This window comes from Protopterus annectens, chromosome 15.part0 (assembly GCF_019279795.1).
Source record: "Protopterus annectens isolate FY-2018-M chromosome 15.part0, PAN1.0, whole genome shotgun sequence".
NCBI classification, from domain to species: Eukaryota; Metazoa; Chordata; order Ceratodontiformes; family Protopteridae; genus Protopterus; species Protopterus annectens.
This window is the reverse complement of record NC_056749.1, coordinates 138,474,365-138,496,195: the sequence shown is the minus strand read 5'-3', so window position 1 is coordinate 138,496,195 and position 21,831 is coordinate 138,474,365. Positions and strand designations below refer to the sequence as shown.

The following is a 21,831-nucleotide window of genomic DNA, read 5'->3' as shown; positions in this document are numbered from 1 at the left end:
CCCTATCACTTTAACAAATTTTACTTTAACCCGTAAGCCAGAGTCTCCTCCCTGGAACCATTTTAGTTGTGACCCAGCCCATAAAGGGCAAGGGTTAAGTGCAACATACATACCTGGACAATTTAATGTACCATACCAACATGCACATTTTTGGGAGGGGAAGGAAAAACAGTACACGGAGAAAAAAAAATACAAAGGCACAGGAAGAACTTATAGAACTTAATACAGTTACCAAAAGTCAGGACGGATCCCTACATCTGTAATGTAGAGTCAGCTATTACAATAGGCTTGGACCAGCAAGACCTTTTGAATTGTTTGCTGTTGATACCATAACTGCAACTAGGAATCTTTATAAAGAGAAAGCCTCCAGCAAACGTTTGTGCAGTGGACAGAGCAGCTGGACAGCTAGCAGTAAGAATCAAAATGTATCGCACACTGCACTAGGGAGGAATCCAAAGAAAATGTTAAGAAAATTGGCTGTCTAAAAGAAAAGAAATAAGGATTCAAGGTGTGTGTGTGTGTGTGTGTGTGTGTGTGTGTGTGTGTGTGTGTGTGTGTGTGTGTGTGTACCTACCTCAGGTGAAATCACAGAATGCAATGACAAAAGGTTAAATTGCAGTGATAAAGCGCACAAAGTTGTTAATCACTGTTTACAGCCGAGGGTGATAATATCTTCACCTTGACAATTAACATCCTGATGTTATGTTAAAAAAATGCAACCCGTTCTACAAATTATTGAAATAAAATGAGATTAGACTGGCAAAGAAAGAGTTGTCAGTAATGCTGGGCTTATTATGTAGGGTTTTGTTTAAGGACAGACCTGGACTATTTGTCAAGTCTACAGTACAACAGGGAAGGTAAACAGGAAATATGATCAGGAAACAAAATGCTGACAGGAGGCAATGTATAAATGGCAAAGATGAAGAGGAAGGAACGAGATAAATGGACCAAGGACTGCAGCTACAATGGGATTACATAAAATTAATTTAAATTAATACTGTTTCACAGATAGGGTAGAATACTTTAAGAGCCCTGTGTCAGAGGAAGGCAGACTGTAGATCACTGGATAAAGTTCAGGGCTCAGGGGTGACTGATCTGATGCTGGAAGGCATGGAAGGTCACTGGAGCTGAACATATGTCTCTTGCCAGTCAAGAAATCCATTTGTGGCTATATATATATATATATATATATATATATATATATATATATATATATATATACACACACACACACACACAACCTCAAACCAAAGTCAGCCTATTCCATAATCATGAAACAAACTGAAGACTTTCAAACAGATAATGTCATTAACCACTTCAACTATGTGCAAATTCATACCAAACCATGACAAAAAGTACCTGCTAAGGATACATGCAGCCAGACAGTAGAGTATACCAGGGTGGAAAGCTTCACAGTGATGTGGTGGAACACAGAGGTATTAGCAGATGAACAATGAAGGACTTTAAATGTGTACTGCACAGGATTGTCAACCAAAAAAAAAGGCTCCTAAGGGTACAGATGCATTGTGTATCCTGTAAAATCACCCCCAATAAATCAGGTTATCCATAACTTACAGAGTACAACTAAATGAAAGCAAGCTTCTTTGAAACCTCCTCCAGGCTCAGTTGCAACTGTTTTTTCGATAATAACTCCAAACCTCAAAACTTTTTGGTACAAAGACTTAAGCAATAAAAGGTAGAAATGTTTGTTGCCAAACTTAGAGAACCCATAAGAACAAAAATAACCAGGCATCCTGTAAAGGAATTACAGATACTTCGGAAATTTTATGAAAATTTGTACAAAACAGAGAAGTTTGGAAATCAAGAAAAAGCACAAATGAAAATATTTATGGAGAACTTAAATATGCTAAGGTCAGAGGTGGAAGAAGCTAAACAATTGGCAGTTAAGACAGGAGACGAGATAAAAATGGTCATGTATAACCAATCTGTAGGAATGTCTTGAGGAATGGATGGCATTCTGGTGGAAGTTTGGAAGCTAAGAGGGAAGAAAGTGATAAATGATCTGGAAGGTTTTGTTAACAGTATTTTAGGAGGTGGAGAAGCACCAACATCCTGGAAAAAAGCGGTGGTGGCTGTAACACCTTCAGATGATAAAGACCCATCAGATCCAACTTCATATAGGGCCATCTTAAATTTTAAACCACGGATTAAAAGTGCTCATGTCTGGAACAGCTAAACTTACAGCAAATATGTTGCTAAAATTAATAGCTATGGATCAATGTGGTTTTGTGCAGGGGAGGCAAACATTTGACAACATTAACAGAAGATTGATAATTAAGAGGGGAAGCAGAATGGAAGAAAATACTGCCGCTGTTGGTGGGTCTTGATGAAGAGAAAGCATTTGACAGAGTAAGCTGGGATTTTATGAGTTGGGCAATGGAGGCATTTGCATTTCCTGATACAATAGGGTTAATTAGGAGGATATAAGAAGGACTGGAGGAAAAAGTCCAAGTGGAAGGGTTCCTCTCTGATAAGTAGTATCTGAAAATTGGAACCACGGAGGAGTGTCCTTTTTCCCCTTTGTTATTTGTGGTACATTTAAAACCACTGGCAAAGAAAATAGGGGACTCAGAAAATCAAAGATATAACAGGTATAGTATTCAAGAAAAGTTGGCATTATTTGCAGAGGTGCTCGTAGTACCAGAAAAAAAGCTAATAAGTCGTGAGGGACTTGGGCACCCAGGTTGATAGCAAACTGACTTTTGACCACCATATTTACACCGTTGTACGGAAAGATTTCTATATGGCCCACTTCATTAGTAATGGTATCTCATCTAGGGACAAGGTGGTCATAACATCCTTGTATTCTTCCCTTATAAGACCCATTATGGAGTACAATGCCCTTTTCGGCACGTACCTCACAAAGTACATGCAGCAGCTGGAGAGACCACAGAGGTTCCTCACCCGGAGAATCCAGGGCCTCAAACATCTACCCTGCCCTAGACAAATAGGCTAAAAGTCCTGTCCCTCTACTCAGTCTCCTACAGACTCCTCAGAGGTGACCTCTGTCTGGTATACAAAGCAATCTCAGCCCCGCCCTGATGGGACTGCTGCATATCTGCAATTCAAGCTCCACTCAAGTAACCCGCACGTGCGACCTCAACCTGGTTTGTGACATCAATAGGACTTGTTGGCGGGACAGATTTGTGTCCCAGAGACTCCCCCTTTTGTGGAATAGACTCCATCTCCATGTAAAGCAGAGTACCTCATTAAACCTTTTTAAAGCACAACCTGGACAACTGGATGGGGAACAGAAAATATACCCCTGGGACTCCACCCATGTCCCTGCTGGACAGTGGCATAGGATGCTGACTTGTTGGAACATGGGCTAAATTCTTGGCTAGGCTTGTAATTGCCTCAGGGCCAGTAACCTAGTAACTTCCTATGAATGTACAGCGGTAAACCATGTACCCACACACTATACTTTATCCTCTCTCCAAAATACTTGAAAAATGCATACACAAACAGTAATGCACTACCTACTTCAAGAAAATTTACTCACACCTACTCAACATGGTTTTCATCCCAATCACAGCACTACTATACCTCTTCTGTCCTTTCTAAATTCCATCTCACTTGCTAGAGACAATAATAAACTAATTTCTTGTCTTTACTTAGACCTCTCTAAAGCCTTTAATAGAGTCTCTCATCCTCTTCTCCTACTCGAACACACAAACCTAAATTTCTCACCTGTAACTGTTTCATGGTTTGACAGCTACCTTTCAGACCACTACCAGTCCGTCAAGTGGCTTACAGCCTACTTCCCCCTCCTCCCTGTTAAAATGGGTGTTCCTCAAGGGTCCATCCTTGGCCCACTGTTTTTCAATATCTTCACTAAGCTTCTCTCCTCTTCCTGTCCTGAGTCATCTCTAGTACAATACGCAGATGACTCTACAGTTAGTACTACTGTTGACTCTGCAACTGAACTTCTCAGTTACACAGACCTCCTTCAACTCTGTCAAAAACTGGCTTTCCAATAACCAAATTATTCTCAACCCCCAAAAAAAAAATAAACTATTACTCTTTTTCCCCAAATTCTTAAACTATATCAAAACCTCCTTCCCTAGAACATCTCTAAACATATACCCCAATACAGGTTGACACCAGCACAAAACCATTAGGGGTTACTATTGATGATCACTTAAAGTACTACCTACACATCAATATTTGTATCAGGAAAGCACATCAGAAGCTAAGACTCCTGTATCATTACAAGAAATTTCTTTCCAAAAAAGTTAAGCTAACCCTATCCAACTCTTGCCTCCAACCCACTTTATTCTATAGTTCTCAAACCCTAACCAACACTGGACTGCTTGCTAAATTAGAAACAACGTACAACAAGGTAGCTAAATTTGCTGCTCAAAGTACTTATAAGTGCCATCACTGCCTGTCACTGAAGGTAATTAAATGGCTAACTACCTAACTTGCTCTTAATCAGTCTCAGATAATTCACTCTGTTCTCTACAAACCCTCCTACTGCCCAACTCTATCATCCCTAATTTCTCACTATACACCAACAAGATTCCTCTGTAGCTCCAGCCAAGGCCTTTTGTAAACCTACAAACCTAAAACTAAAATCGGCCACAATCTCTACAGCTTTAATACCAACAAGGCTTGGAAAAGACTTCCTCTTAAAATTAGGTCACTTGCAAAACAATTCAAAACTGCTACTAAGCAATACCAACAGAACAAATGTATCTGCTAATCCAGTCATCCCACTTAAACATACTACCAGTCTATGCTCCATCTCCCATAGCTCTTTCTCTTTTTACTCCTACAAACTATTTTCTGTTTTCCACTTCTTACTCCTAATTATTACAGTGTAAATATTTTTGTAAATTTTTGTCTATTTTTTTTTAATATTCTTGTATGTAATATGTGAAAAGTCACTGTCTATCACTCTGTATGTTATGCTTATCAAACAATGTTGGAGCTTTTCTCCTCAGGTCTCTGCTGAAAAGGGCTATTAAGCTCAATAGGACAAACCCGGTCAACAAATGTAAAATAAATAAATAATAAAAGAAAATGGTTCAGCAATATCCATATTTACAGTGACATGATAGTAGTTAGCACTATGGGTTAAAAGGATTCTATTATGACACCTAAGGATATGTGGGAAGAATGGGCCAGATTCAATACATCATACACTAAGTGTGCACTGTTCTGATTGAACAGACAGAACAGGTATAACTCACACCTTCTTCCTCCTAATTTTAATTTTTCTACTGATATCCTTGCAGCTTTAAATATTGACAGGGATTCATAAAAGCTACCACAAGCAATAGCAGTGGCTAAAAATCTCACAGGAAGCTCAGGCTGTGCTAATGATCCCCCAGTGTGAAACAGGCAATAGTAATTACAGATACCTGCCCTTGTGAATCTATGGTTTAGTCAGAGTTGTTATTTCTGTAATGGACCATATTTATGTAACTGGTTATTGTTTGACAGACCAGATATCTTTCCATTTGTGTACCTACATTATTTTCTGCTATCACAAAGAAACCAAAGTAGCACAAGTGGAGCTCCAGAAATGTGGGTTTAAAAAAAGGGGGAGTGGGTCAGACAAACACAGCCAGTGAGCTTGAAAAAAAGAAGCTTGTATACTAGCTCATACATGGCTGGGTGGGTGGCTGGGTACCTGTCTCTTATTTAAGGGGTACAAAGAAACAGTGCAAAAGCTCAGCATACCACACAATACACATAATCCAAAGCAGAACTCAGGTCTAGAGCAGGAGTATAGCCCTAAGCAAAGAAAATCTCTTCAAATTTGCTGACAGAAAAGATCCACAAGAAAGAATTATATGGCTATAGGTTCATTGGTAGGTGCTAGGCCATCGGCCCTTGGGCCTATACAAGCCCAGCCAAAAAGGTACTCTAGCTTCTGCCACCCAAGAAAATTATTTTCCTGTGCCACTGTCGAGCAGAGCCACAGAGGTGATCCCCGGGGTGAATTTCCTAACCCATCCAATCATCAAGAATTTTCTTGAAGAGTGCTAATGAGGGGCTTTGTTTGATATAGATAGGTAGTCTATTCCAGAGTATGGGAAGTCTCTTGGACAGGAATCTATCCCTCCGGCATGTTCTGTTTTTTGTGGGGACAAGGTTTAGGTCCCTAGAGCATGTAGCTCAGAGGGATTGGGACTTCTTTAAGTGGAGCATGTCCAACAGATCTGGGTCTGGCATTGCTTTGTATGTTAGGCAGAGATCACCTATGATTAGGTGGTATGCGACAGAGTAAAGCTGGAGTTTTTTGAGATGGTCTGCGTATGGCATCTGTTTGAGACCGGTAATCCTCTTTGTGAGGTATTTCTGCTGCCTTTCCAGTTGTTGTAGATGTCATGTGAGGTACATACCAAAAGGGGCATTGTACTCTATAATGGGTCTAATGAGTGATGACTAGAGGGGAACAATGACCTCTTTTTTTCTGGATGAGAAACCTTTTGTGATGAGGTGTTTTTTTATTGAAGGATTTCCTGACTACTGTGGCAATGTGATTATCAAAGGAGAGACTACTGTCCACCTGTGTCCCAAGGTCTCTTATCACACTTTCAGTGTTAAGTATACTACCACCTATGTTGTAGTTCATGGGTACAGAGTTTTTACCAAGGGGGGTGACAATGCACTTTTTGGCATTGAGCTTGAGGCCATGGCTTTGACACCAGGCATCTGTCTCATTTAGGCCTTTTTGTAGGTTGTCCACATTGTTAGGAGTTTCGATTATGGCTCCTAGTTTGCAGTCATCTGCGAACTTCGTTAGCCAAAGACTTTCTTTGTTAGCCTGTACTTTGGAGAAGTAGATGGCAAACAGGAGAGGACCCAGGACTGAACCCTGTGTCATAAACAATTTGTTCACTAATCTCAGCAAATTATGAGTAAACTCGGTCCTAGACTATTTTTCTAAGGCCTAATCCTAAACACAAATTTTTAAATTTCCCTTGAACATTTCCAACTGTTATGCCTGCATATCGTCCACATTACTTAAGAAGGTAACCAGCCCAGATGAAGCAAGATCTGCTTTGAAGACTAAATCAACATATACCAATAAATCTAAAATAAATCTGAGTGTAGACTTAATGTAATCTTTTTGAGTGACTAGAAAGAACAAAATATGTGATAAAAATGTTGCTGAATATATACCATGTACACAGTGTAGGCTTTATTGAATCTAGCCCAATACAAAAACTGAGAAAATGGAAGCTCTTGCTTAGGGATATGGATAACAACATACATGTAGTAAAAATGTTTTAGTCACTCATTTTATACACAGGTCAAGCATACTTTTGTCAACCAATGGAGAAGTTGTGAACAGCAATTAATAAAGAGTTGAAAAATATTCACTGGAAGGGGAAGGAGGGCAAGAATCAAGTGGGCCAAGATGATCCTCCCAACAGAACATGGAGGTTTAGGATTACCCGATCTGAAGACATATTTAACTTCTACACTGATTCATTGATAGTAATTAGGCTAACGACAGAGGGTGGGGTGTCTTTCTAAGCCTAATCATGTTTTTCCAAATTAATAATGATGTCCTATCCAAAAAGGATATTGAGGGCCAGGCATTTATAAGACTACCTCTGTCCATAACGGACATGGGTGCCAGCCCAGCGTAAATTTCCTATTCCTCATCCACTGGTCTAGGTTGCGCTTAAACAGGATAACAGAAACTCCCTTCACATGGATTGGAAGCCTTTTCCATAGGAGGGGCATTCTCTAGGACACATGTGTCTCTCCAGCATGTTATGTTTACGTCACAGACAAAACTGAAGTCCCTAGTCCTTGTAATTCGTCTTTGCTTGACTTAAGAATATGGAGGAGATTCCTAAGTGTTGGGTTTGTGTATGCCTTGTAAGCCAGGCATAGATCAACCCTCAGCAATCTATAGCAGACTGAGTAGAGGGAAAGGGCTTTGAGGTGCTCTGCATAAGGTAGGTTTGTTATACCTTGTATTCTTTTTGTAAGGTACCTTTTGGGGTTGCTCTAGTTGCTGGACATACCTGGTTAGGTGCATACCAAAGGGAGCACCATACTCTAGGACTGGTCTGATAAGGGTGGAGTACAGTGGGATAATGACCTCTCTGAACCTATATGTTATGGCCTTACTTACAAGTTGTGCAGCATAAAAGGATTTCCTCACCACTATAGCCAAATGGTGGTCGAAGGTAAGGCTACTGTCTACATGCAAACACAGAGCCGCGAGTACTGGGGCAGCTCTTAGAGATGTATAATCAACATGTTAATTAGCTGGGGTGTTTGACTTTACAAAGAGTACAATTATTCATTTCTTAGTGTTGAGTTTAAGACCTTGCCTTTGGCATCATTTGTTAGTCAGAGATATGCCTTCTTGAAGAATTAAGACACAGTTAAGACTTCTATACATAACACAAGCAGAAAGCTACAATTCAAAGTGGAAAGAGATTATAGTGATTTAAGGAGAAAATTCAAGAAATAATGAAAGACAGAGATTTTAGATGCAGGTCCTTAAGAAGAATAACAACAGTCATACAAAAAAGTATATTCATAAAGTAGCAGAAAATATACTAAGCCAACACAGGAATGGAGAAATAATACAGCATATAGGACTGTTTGCAATTAGGTGTACAGAGAATAGGCAAGACGGGGTGGAATTTACCGGAGAAAGTTGGCAAAGGAACAAAAGATATTGAGAACAAATAATTAGGGGAATGTAATGGAATGAGAAGACATTTGGACTGCAGGCTAGAGATTGCCTTCCTTATCAGGGATCAATGTTATAGTACAAGCAAAGAGAAAGGAATGGGGGGAATCCTAAATAAAAGATCTGTGCTGTTTGAGTTTTTAGCTGAATCTTGAACGTAAGTTGCTGTTACAAAGGGGATAATTAGTAGGGTATATAAAGTACTGCATGATAATTATTAAAATCAATCAGATGAAGTTAAAAAAGATTCAGAAGAGAGACCGGATAAGCAATTCATAAGGAAATAACAAGACATGGAGATCCCCCAAGTATGCAAAGTCTACAAGATTTAGGATTTTTGCTTGGAAATTTTAGTGTCTTTACATCCCAGGCAGACTAAAGAATTTTTCCTCAGGTAGATGGCAAATGGTGGTGTGATGGGGAAAAAAAGGGGTAACTGGGAACGTGTGTTTTGGGGATGCAATGCATTAGCAGACATTAAAAACTCCCTACAGAGTACACTGTCAGAAATATTGGTGAGCAAACGGGTGCAACTAAAGAAATGGTTCTTCTGTGTTGGGTAAAGGATCTGAACTGCCTAGACATAGTAAGAGCTTGTTAAGTTTAATTCTGGTGCCTGCCAAAAGTGCAATTACTGGAACATGGAAATCAAAGTCTAAACCAAATATGTTTGAAGTATTGAATATTATAACAGAGATGAAAGAACTGGAAGTGGTATTTTTAGAAAAAGGTAGGAGCAAGTTACTAAGGAAAAAAATGGAAATTGTGGGAACAATATGTAGAGAATAAGGTTTTTGAGGAGGAGTGAGGTTTGAAGGAAGGAAGGAAGGAAGGAAGGAATTGAGCTATTTATGTAATATTAGACTGATGATAGCTATACAAAAAAAAAAGTTACATATTGTTTGTAACTGGAATATATTAATATGGTTTGTTTTCATTTATATAAATTAATGATTTCCTATGTCTTAAGTGATAATTCAATAAATTTATTAAAAAAATTGTATGCACTGAGGGATAGCAAAACTACCTCAATAATTGAATGTGTTGAATTTTTACTACAATTGTTATGCCATGAGATTATATATTTCACTGGAATGTATGCAGGTTTAAGTGCATTACTTTAGGGTGAGATGGATTGTATTATCAAGAGATAAGTTTAAATGGGTTGTTCAGACAAGGTATATTTTAGATAGAAACACACATTTTCTAAACAAAAAATGTATAAAGACTTATGTAATCTAGATGTGTTTATATGGATCTAGTGCCGAAGACATGTTTCAGAACATTGACTGGTAGAACATCGAGCCGAAATGGGTGAAATTGTAAAAGTTTGACAAAGAAACAGCAAACATGTTTTTTGCAGGGGGGGGGGGTCACCCCCTGCTAATTACACCAACTCAGAGATTTGCTGCAGTGGGGAAAAAGACCCAACTCCACTGTATAATGATCTGAAAATATATAGTCTTCCTATATTAATCTGCAGTATCAGACAGCGGAAAATTTTGGCTTAGCCAACTGACTGTCTGAAATTTTGACTATACACACCTGCGAATTTCTGTACACATATGTAAATAACTATAAGTTATACATAGATTTGTATTTTTTTTACAATACATTATATATATATATATATATATATATATATATACACACACACACACACACACACACACACATATACACACACAAACACACACACGAGTAACATATAGATAGATAGATATATAAATACATATTTTATGTATGTGTGTGTAAGTACCTACATCATTTTATATGCATGCAATTTTCTACATAAAATATGTAGATGCCTTTGTAATACACTATATAAAATATATACAGGCACATACAAACACACTTGAAAAACAGCAATTGTACCGGGGAAGATATTAAAGGTAAGCAGTACAATACTTCCCATAAGGATGAAAAATACTGAGAGTTGTCCAGAAGAAGGAGCACAGTTCCACAGTATCTTAGCTATACCCCCACCACCACCACTAATCAAACATAAACAGCTTAATGTCTACAGAAATGATAGTACCAAACACCTTCAGTTCAAAATGCAGTATTAAGTACAATTGCACAATGTGACTGGAATGTACAGATAACAGAGTGCTTACCCAACCTAGTGCTCATGTACCAGATACCTGTGGCATTTACAAATATCACATTCTTGCATTACCTGGAATCCTAAAATACCTTTTGCATTATGTTTACTCCCTTAGCTGATTTAATAACACTGTTAAACAAGTGTGGGTCACAAAATTAACACTAGATTTCAAAGCTGTTCTATACTTATTTAATTGTGTAGAATTCGGACACACACTATCTCTTGAACCATTTAATTGCCAAAAGAAGTCAAAGATGAGTTTATCTACTCAAAAGTTGAATGCATACATACATATGCAAATAAATAATGTAGGCTAAAACATCTGGTTTGTGTGGTATACCAATGAAAAAAAAAAGAATTGCAGCTCGTTTAAGATAAGCTAACACAACATCACTTGTTAAACAAAAAAAAAAATGAATGTATCTACAAGTCTGACCATCAGAACATAAAAGCCTGGAGAATGTGGTGAGAACACAGCATACCAAATGCACTGCAACTTAATTTAAGGAATGTCTACATTTCGAATTGTTCCTTGTTAACATCTGGTACTGCAGCTTGTGTAACATCTGTAAAACTGACCAGCAATAGCAGTGACTAAAAATCTCCCAGGAAGCTCAGGCTGTACTAATGATCCCTCACTGTGATACAGGCAATAGCAATTACAGATACATGATCTTATGAATCTATGGTTTAGTCAGAGGTCTACTGTTATTTCTGTAAAGGACCATATTTATGTAATTGGTTATTGTTTGACAGATCAAATATCTGGTATCACAAAGAAACCAAAGTAGCACAAGTAGAGCTCCAGAAATGTGGGTTTAAAAAAAATGGGGGAGGGGGTCAGGCAGACACAGCCAGTGGGCTTGAAAAAAAGAAGCTTACATACTAGCTCGTACATGGCTGGGTGGGTACCCGTCTGCTATTTAAGGGGTACAAAGAAACCGTACAAAAGCTCAGTATACCACACAAGAGTTTTTTTTTTAATCCAAAGCAGAACTCATGTCTAGAGCAGGAGAACAGGAGTACAGCCCTAAGCACAGAAAATCTCTTCAAATTTGCTGACAGAAAAGCTCCACAAGGAAGAACTAACTATATGGTCATACACAATTTGTTCACTAAGCTCAGCAAATTATGAATAAACTTGGTCCCATACTATTTTTCTATGGCCTAGTCCTAAACACACATTTTTAAATGTCCCTTGAACATTTCCAACTGTTATGCCTGCATACCATCTCTGGGATGTAGGAGGAAACTGGAGCACCCGGAGGAAACCCACGCGACCACAGGGAGGACATGCAGACTCTGCACAGAAGGCACCCCAGTTGAGGATCGAACCAGAGAACCTCTTGCTGTGAGGTGGCAATACCTACAGTTTCAAAAACAAATGTAGGACGGAGAGAAAAAGTTTTTACTGGTAGGTGTAAACAGTGTCCAGCATCTGGTTCAGGTTATGAGCTTTAGTGAGCAGAAAACTTACATTATGAAACAGAGTTTCACCTAATTATCCAAGGTTAAAAAACAGAACATTTCAAACAGGGCAAAAGCAGCAGCAGTCAGCCTCCGCTAATAACCTAACCTCCAAAATGCTGTTTCAGATAAGGTTTAACTGAACAGAAACACATTACAGATATACAATAGCAAAGGATGCCATGACAAAATCCAAGAGAAGATTCTAGGCAAAATCAAATTGGCATGAGCCATAAATTTGTCTAATCCTGCCAGGTGGCCCAACTGGACCACCATATACAGACATACCTATCCTGCCACTATGATGCCGTACACTATGGACCGTTCACTCTGCTGACACTTCAGCTTCAAATTGCCTGCTTATGTCCTTCAGGAAGTTACATCACTCACAAGGGCATCAGTGGCTGAGAATAGATATTACTTTGTCTTCAATGATGCTGATCCTTATGGTCTGCAGCAAGGGAGTCTAACCACTTTGGCAATGTAATTATCAAAGGAGGGATTACTATCTACTTGGGTCCCCAGATCCCTCATTACGTTTTCCGTATTTGGAGGGCTACCACCTATGTGATAGTTTGTGTGTACTTTGTTTTTTCCAAAGGGGATGACTATGCACTTTTTGGCATTTAGCTTAAGGCCATGACTTTGACACCAGGTATCCGTCTCAGTGAGACCCTTTTGGAGGATGTCTGTGTCAGCAGGAGAGTCAATTATAGCCCCTAGTTTGCAGTCATCTGCGAACTTGGTCAGCCATAGTCCTCCTGTGCTTGCCTGTACCTCTGAAAAGTATATGCCGAATAGGAGGGGTCCTAGGACTAAGCCCTGGGGAATGCCACTTGTAACCAGTTTAGAGTCAGACCTAGCTCCCACAACTCTCACCATGTGGGTTCTGTCCGTGAGTCAATTGGCAACCCATCTTGTGACATAGGGGTTTATGTTCAGGCTGGTGAGCTTGTCTATAATACCAGAGTGGGGAATGGGGGTCGATGGCCTTTGCAAGGTCTAGGTATGCTGTGTGTACCACCTTTCCCTCATCTATAGCCTAGGTAAATGTCTCAAAGAAGTCCACCAGGTTTAGGAGGCATGATCTGCCCTTAACAAAGCTGAACCGGGTAGGGTCCAGTGTTTGGAGGTTCCCAATGTCTCTATTAATGAGTTCTGTGATGATGCGCTCCATAGCCTTGCAGACCAAGCTAGTCAGGCTTATAGGGCGCTAGTTCCTGGGGCCTGTTGTGGCTCCACCTTTGTGGAGTGGAATAACCATTGCTGTGCACCACTCTATGTGTACTTGGCCTGTAGAGAGGCTGAGTTTGAACAGTGTGTTTAGGTGAGGGGTTGGTTCATCTTTGAGCTCGTGTAGGATGCAGCCTGGGACACCGTCCAGTCCCATTGATGCTGTGTCTTCGGCTTTGGAGAGGGCTGTTTTAACCTGAGTGTCTGTGATTTCAGGGGCTCTACATTCTTCCGGTATGGTTACGGGCCCTTTTGGGGGTGAGAGGGGGGTGAAGTTTGCATTGAACCTGTCTGCCAGGATGTTGGCAATATCGGTTGGTTCAGTGTATTTTGTGCCATTCTGCATTAACTCCAAGCAGATCTGAGCATTGCCACTTAGATTCTTGACATAGCTAAAGAATGCTTTGTGGTTATCTTTAGAGTCCTTGGCAATTTTTCTTTCGAAGCTCGTCTTGGACAATTTTATGAGGGATCGTAATTTCTTGCTGATACTGTGATCAGGGATGTCTTCCCTTCTTGGGATTTTACACTTTTCTGTACTAGTTTCCTCCTTCTATTGTATAGCTCGTTTATGGCAGGGGTCCACCAGACTGGTTTCCTTTTCTTGGAGGAGTGAGTCTTAGTTTTGCTTGGGATAGCACGATCCATGCATTCTTGCAGGTGCCTGTAGAATGCATTAGTAAAGGATTTTGCAGCTTGGACAGCATTATCCTTTAGCATGGGGACTTTGAAACTTTCCACCTTGGTCTTAAGTAATGTGAAGTTTGCTTTTGAAAAGTTTTTCACAGTGGTTTCCTTGTCCAGAGGTGAGAGCAGAATGTGGATATCCAAAATGATTTGTTTAGGGTCAGATCTAACCAGTGAAGGGTTGACTTCCGGTGTGGAACACCGGTCACCCATGTTGGTGATGACCAGGTCCAATATGTTGCACCTCTGGTGGGAATGTTGATCAGTTGATCCAAGGCATGTGAGTTTATAAATTCTAGGAAATGTTGGGCAAGGAAGTTAGTACTCAAGTAGTTCTCCCAGTTAATGTTTGGGTAGTTGAAATCACCCAATATTAGGGTGTTTGGTAGGACCTTTATGTTTTTCAGTGTTTCCAGAAATGTGGAATGGGGGTCCTGGGACATGGTGGGTGATCTGTAGCAAGCTACAATTTGAATTGCAGTTTTGCCCATTGTTAATTGCACTTGGATGACCTCTGAAGCATCGTGCTGTGCCACTAACCAGGAGGTGTGGGTATCCTTGATGAATATGGATACTCCCCCGCCTTTTGTATTTCGGTCCGGGTTCTGTGGCCGAGATGTATGGTACAAGTTGTAGCCTGGTAGTGCTGGGGTGCTCTCTGGAGCCTTAAACCAGGTTTCTGTTACTGCACATATATCAATTTTCTCCATACTGAGGAATGCCTCAAGTCCATACATTTTGAGGTTTAGACTTCTGGCATTGAGTAGAATTACCCTCAGACTTTTGTTACTTATGCTATTTACAGCAGTGGGTTTGTCTTTTGAGCCTTGCCTACAAAAGGCACTATGGGGGGTGGCAAGAGCCTTGGCCAGTATTCGAAAGCCTAAAGGTGACAGGTGCAAGCCGTCTCTAGCGAAGCAGTGTGGCTTGTCAAGGGCACCTTGTACCAGGCATAGTTTACTTGCTGTACTGCCCATCTTACCAGTAAAGAGCTCCAGGTGGTGTGGAATGCTTCATTTTTACATAGCCATGAATCACTTTTCTGCTGTTCTGCATTGAACAGTGGTGGTTCCGCTTTGTGTTTTTTGCTTGCCTCATATACTGCAATTACAGCCAATTGGCACTGTGGTATATGAGCAAATCTGATAACTTCTAACACAAAGTGAACCAATGAGGACATACACAGAAGTCATCCAATGATGTGCTGCTACAGCAGTTTTTGCACCACTGCAATACCTTTGAAAAGGGTATTGTGGGATACCATTTGCTGAATAACCTTGGTAGCTTTGTTGTTGCATTTGGATTTTCTTCTATTCATGATCCTGCCTGTCTTCTTTTCAGCACAAAGGGTTGTGGACTTGTGGAGCTGAAGTGACAACGACTGGCACCTTTCTAACAAGTTAACTACAAACTAGTGAATAAGAAAGGTGAGCTATTTAATGTTAACACTTGCAAAAAAATGCTTGAAATAACTGAATATTTGATTTTTTGATGTTTGTATCACTTTAATTTTGTTCCACAATAACAGTCTGTCACACAGTTAGTATTAAGTTAGAGTTGTTTTTTTTTTGTTTGTTTGTTTGTTTTTTTAACACATATCCATGATAAATAATCCTGAATCATATCAATTCATCAAAAATCACAGCTCTCAACTAGTCAGAGACAAATCCAGAACTAATCAGGGACACTTTTATCACTACTAACACGAGACATTGACTGAATAACAATGTGTCAGTTATTATACATTTTATGAAGTAAAGCAAGTCTATAACTCTAATTTAATTTTCATTACTTACTAAGGGCAGCACAGCACCTTTTCTCCAAAACTTAAGCAGTTTTACGACAGATTAAGAGTAACAGAGCTAAAATTAGAGGCAAAATCAGGGACAGTTGGGAGGTATGATTAAAATTCCTTTGTTATAACTATAAAGCAATGCATTTTAGCCAACCTGCAAGTTTCCTAGTTGAAGTTGCTGAAAAGCTGTTAGTAAGTGTTCCACATTTTGGAGCTGGAAAGTTGAGACCTACAGCTGCTCTCTTCACTTAATTATGCTGAGGTACATTTTATGGCTCCTACTGCCAAGACAGGACTAGGGGTCATTTGTTATTGACTTAGTAAAGTCATTTAGTACTTACATACTTGTTTATTATTTTACTTATTTACTGCGGTGGTGGTGCTGCGGTAGCGTTGTCACCTCAGTTAGATGTTGCCAGTTCGATTCTCAGCTAGAGCGTCTTCTGTGTGACGACATGCATGAATGGGCGTTCCTTCGTTGAAGGTTGTGCATTAGGCCTGGCAAGTCAGCACGTAAAACTCTACTGCCAATCATTAGTGGACCTCAGTTTCGCTGTGGCGACCCCTAACCAGGAAAAGCCGAAAGACGCAAACTGAAAATTTTGATTGCTGGGAAAGTCTGAGTAGGTTATCTCCAGACCAATCATTTGTGCAACTTGACACTTTGCAGGCTTAACTGATAAAGGAGAGCATGTGGAGGGGTTGGAAAAACTGGTATATGCTTTTTTAGTTTGTTTAAATAGTTGATTAATGTTAACACATAAATAGGTCTACTTAGCAGAAAATGACTAGAGATTGCAATGTATGAATCCAAACTATGTGCTGTCTTGAAAATGAAGATATGCAGCCATTCCAGGCATCTATCAAGAAAAATGTTGCACTGCTCTTGAAAATGGTTTGATGTACCTGAACAAGTGGTTTAATTTCTCAGAGGCAGAAGACAGTATCGCTTTTGCAATAAGTCACTTATTGCACAGCAAACCACCAGAATTTAAACATGTAAAAACTGTGGGCACTGCCATGGGCTTATTGCAGAAAGTTGACTTGGATGCATTGCATGATGAACTCTGCACACCTAAAGAAAGCTTGACACACATCATTGCTGATTCAGCTTTTACATCACCATGAGACAAATGGCAGAAGTTTTTCAGTGCCACCCATACTGCTGAAGCATTTCCAGTTAACTTGTTTAATGATGTGTTGGCTGTGTTGTCCTTGCCCAGGAGCAATGCCTTTCCAGAAAGAGTTTTCTCTTTGAAGAACGCCAAGTGGCATTTGGAACAAGAGAGCCACCATTGCTACGGTGAAAGCCGAACTGCAGGTTTTCCTGAACAACAGCCTGACCTGCCATGAGTTTTATGAATCTGTTTTGCATGATGACAAGCTGCTGTTATCACCAAGTAAAAGCTAGAAATATTATTGGAGAAAGCACCAGATGACTTGAGTGAAACCATTCCAAAGAAATAGACCAAATCTTATCTAACGCTATTAGGCCTTAGAATTATCTCCATCTGTAGTTCTGTTTGTGGTTCACCACATGTATAATTGTCATTGGCTGCATTTGTACTTACTACCATTACTATTTTTTCACTTTTCACTGTAGCAAACCAATGCCGCTAGTCACTTGGTGAAATATGTGGAATTGTTTTTGACATTTGCTGCTTCTACGGTTGTTTGAATTATAGATACTACTATGATACTCGACTAGTCAAAATTAAAGTATTAAATGGTTTATTATCTGTTTCAGGTTGTTGTTAGGCCACTTTATCCTGGCTCTGTTTATTGGCTGTGGTGGGTTTACTGTAGGCTTATAGTTTGCTGTTTCTAGAAAACCTGATATCAATCCAATAAGATTAAAAACTGTGATAGAAATACATATTTTACAGCAGTTATGCGATAGTTTTGTATGCTAGAAAACTGTCACAAAAACTGCTCTAAAACACGCTTTCTATAATGCAAAATTTACCCCTGCAGCCCCTCACAAACTTTTTCCTCATGTCTTTGGAGCTCAAACATCTACTGTCCTGGATTTTCTCTTTAAAGAGTGGGCAAACCTATATTCATAGAGGACTCAAATGAAGGCTGTCGAAATATATTGCAGTTCAATATGCAAAAAAAAAAAAAAAAAAAAAGAAAGAAAAAAATCACAGTCACTAAACTGAGAAATGAGGCTACCAATATGACCTGAAACTTTTGTTTTCTGTAAGGACAGAAGTGACAACAAAAACAGCAACTTCCTTGAAAAAGACAAAGTTGAGCCAGGACAGAATGTCGCCTACTTGCAGCATCCCAGGGTAGGATTGCCTGAAAAGCTGGAGATGGGCACTGCCACCTGCAAATACTATACTCTTTTGTAATTTATGGAAACTAAAGGGTCTATTTCACCCTGTTGAAGGCCGACAATATCGAAGCTGATATTGTAGACATCAAAATGTCGAAAGCGAATGTCATCTTGTGTGTAAACGGAAATCTCCGCAAGGGGAGATTTCCATTTACTGCAATGTAGTGCGATCACGGAGTTGGTATATTTAAGTAGCGGGGGTGTGGGGGTGCAGGGGGGCTTGCTCCCCTGCATAGAGAAATGTGTGTTGTGTTTGGGTGGGGTTTTTTTGTGTGTGTGTTCGATGTTCGGGGGTTTCGACATTTTCGTCTCGCTTACGCTGTCGACAGTTTGAGTTTGTCAGCGTAATGTTGTTGCGTCTTTCGGCTTTTCCCGGTTAGGGGTCGCCACAGTGGAACTCTGGTCTGCTAATGATTGGCAGTAGATTTTTACATGCCGAGTTGCCGGCCCTGACACACAACCTTCAACGAATGTACGCCCATTCACGCATGTATCCACACAGAAGACGCTCTAGCTGAGAATCGAACAAGACAACATCTTACTGTGAGGCGACAACACTACCGCAGCACCACCACCGCAGTATAAACGTGAAACTAAAGACTGACGAGCTAAGTGCAGTTTAAACAAATCTGAGTAGTAAGGACTAGTTAAATGCATAAGAGTTGATGCAGCTGATGCAGCCTAATGGAACAATGTTCTGTCTGTACTACAAAAATATCAAAATGCTTCAAAATCATGAAATGACATACAACTTTTAAGTTACTCATACATGCAACTACCATAAATGAGCTGGCTACAATTAGAAAGCTATAAGCTTAATTTGTATCCATAAAAAAAGAACAAGGGTACTGCAAGCAACATAAATTCATTCTAATGCACATGTCAAAAACTTCTGATACAATAGCAACATTCAACACATACAGAAAGTAGGTAGGATTCACTTTACAGCTTTAACACCTAAACTGGAAAACCAAGAAATAATCAATTTAGACTCTATTCTGCACAAACCTTCATTTAACTTATAGTTTAACACCGTCTTTTAAAATTTGCAACAAATGTAACAAGTTAACTGGGAAACAAAATTATTTATAGTTTGGACTTTATTCTGGCTACATGTATTCATTTAATTCACACCAACACTTTAAATGTCAACATGTTGCCAGGCTTGCAGGAACAGTCATAACAGATGAAAGTTAAGTGATAACCGAGCCTCTGGACAATGTGGTTCGCACTAAGGACACTGGCCAGTTACTGAATTAAAAACATCAAGTGCTTGATTTCAAAATATTGACTTCAGTTTCCCATATAAGAGGTTTTAGATGGAACAGAATCGTTACTCTACTTAAAATTGTAAATAAACATGCACGGTATCGCAAAGGAAACGCTAGTATTCCAACTTAAGGTTACCCGACCTTGGTAACAGTCAGAAAAGAGTGTCTTTTTATACTCTGACAGGTATCCACGTGAGTATGAGCTTTAATTTCCAAAGCATGTGGTTTAAAACAGAGATGCTCAGGAAGTGACACAACAAAAGAATATTAGATAAATAACAGTGATTTAAGGTGACAGTTGCACTAAAGCAGAGCACGTGCCTGAATGATAGTTTTGCAAAATGCAAGTCTACAGAAACAATGTCATTATCATTACCATTTAAGCAGACTCTGCCCAGCTGTCCTGAGCAAAGTTGGCGGTAAACAGCAAGATGAGGAAGGAAATGGTTGAGTAAAGTTTTGTGAGCCACTCTTGTCAAACAACACAAACCTAAAAGCAGCCAACCAAGCAAAGCACAGCTTTTTAGTTTCACAAGGTGTAACAGCCTGGCTGGCAAAAACACACTACTGCACCCCTCCAGCTGCACAGGAAAAAAAGCAAAATAGTAAGATGTCAAGTTTGAGATCAAGTTGTCAGTGATTTTCAGTTAGACCTTTTCCGATTACCCACGTTTTCACAAAACTGAAAACGGAGAAAAATTAACAGACATCACATTTTCTTACACTATTAAGGTTTAAGATAAATGAGCAATTACAACTCTTTTAGCCCATGGAATGGATGACAGTGAAATAGGTCAGTATAAATAAATGCTCAAGAATCCCAGACAGCAACAAGTGCTTTTCCAATGGTGTCCCTCACAGAGACAGAAAATACTAACATATGCGAGAGTGAAATAATCAGACTCTGGTAATAATAATAACAGCAACCCTCAGGGAAACAGCTGTCAGCACTTACCAGTTTGGGCTTGTTCCGGTTCTCTTCTTCAGCTGTTTTCCTCCTAACTCCTTTATAGTTGGGATCCCCCCGGGGGTCATCCCCGCTCCCCCAGACCGTGAAGCCCTGATGCTGGTTATCCATTCTTATGTCCAGATGCCCTTTGGTGATGTTCTACCTTCCCCAAGTTATCTGGCCTGTTGGTGTTTGTTTCGCTGTTTTCCATCCACTGCCTGGCTGACTAGCCCAGATCACGTCACGCGTGGGCACTTTGTGGCCCTAGACGTACACTTCGACCCGTCTACAGAATCACCGCCGTTAACAAGACAACAATAAGTTGATAGTTACAATGTAGCTATCTGCAATCCGCCCTGACGTTACGTGCCGTCCACGAGCACAAGAGCCTACCGTTACAATAGCAAGTCCGCCTCCTAGTGCGTTAGCTGGGCGGGGCAGTAAGCAGTGGGTATGACGCTGTGAGCGACTCCCAGCGGGCGAGGTACCAGCCCTAAGCAGTGCGGCTCTTGGATTTACAACTCCAGCTGTTGTTACCAAGGCTGTCAATTTGCCATCCTATGCCCCTTCTACTTGACATCTGAGATGTTAAAGGTTTTATTTACTTACAAGCTTTCAGGTGAAGCTAGTGTGAAGAAGAAAGAGGAAAAAATCACGAAAGTGCAATTACATAGATAGATGCATACATACATATTATTGTGAATAAGGTACTGAAGTTTGGTTTAATGCATATTCTTAGTCATCCTTCAATTGTCCACGCCTGTCACTGGAACTGGAGAACTGTTTCCGGCTTTGTTTTACAACAGTAACCCCGGACTCAATAAGTTACAACGTATCTCTTAATTGTTTGCACGTGTTTTCGAACGAGTAGTGCAAAATATTCATGTAAATTAAGTACTAAAAACGTGTGCATCTACAAAAACACTCCTAGAGGCTTGGTCAAATGCATGATCATGACTTACTCCTTGCTTGTTCAGAAATGTGCCCGGTCTGCTGCCGGGTAGTACGGGTACCAGCTAACGGACTAATCGATGTTATGTGTAACTTGTTGGTGGGGGAGTTCTAATTGTAGCAAATTGCTTGCCTGTTTATGTTTGAACGTTAGAAAACATTTCCACATCGTGTTTTACTACAATTCTAACCATTCGTTTCTTTCTTCCTACTTGCAGCACGGTATATAGTTTTACCAGCGCAACAGGAAATACAGACAGCAAACTGTGCAGTCAAGCTGTGCCCTGCATAATCATAGTTGCACTGCGCTGACTTGTCCTCTGATTCACTCCCTG

At 40.0% G+C, this 21,831-nt stretch overlaps 1 protein-coding gene across 2 annotated transcripts in view; it reads right to left on the bottom strand.

The window, feature by feature from the left end:
• The window catches only part of DIAPH2 (diaphanous related formin 2), a 5,354,951-nt gene extending 5,333,986 nt beyond the window's left edge, over window positions 1–20,965 (bottom strand). For both annotated transcript variants that reach the window (XM_044057628.1, XM_044057629.1), the window contains exon 1: window positions 20,552–20,965. In XM_044057628.1, coding sequence (XP_043913563.1) covers window positions 20,552–20,674 — 123 coding nt within the window. In that variant the 5' untranslated portion in view covers window positions 20,675–20,965. The remainder of the gene's footprint in view (window positions 1–20,551) is intronic.
• Between the last annotated feature and the right edge of the window lie 866 nt (window positions 20,966–21,831).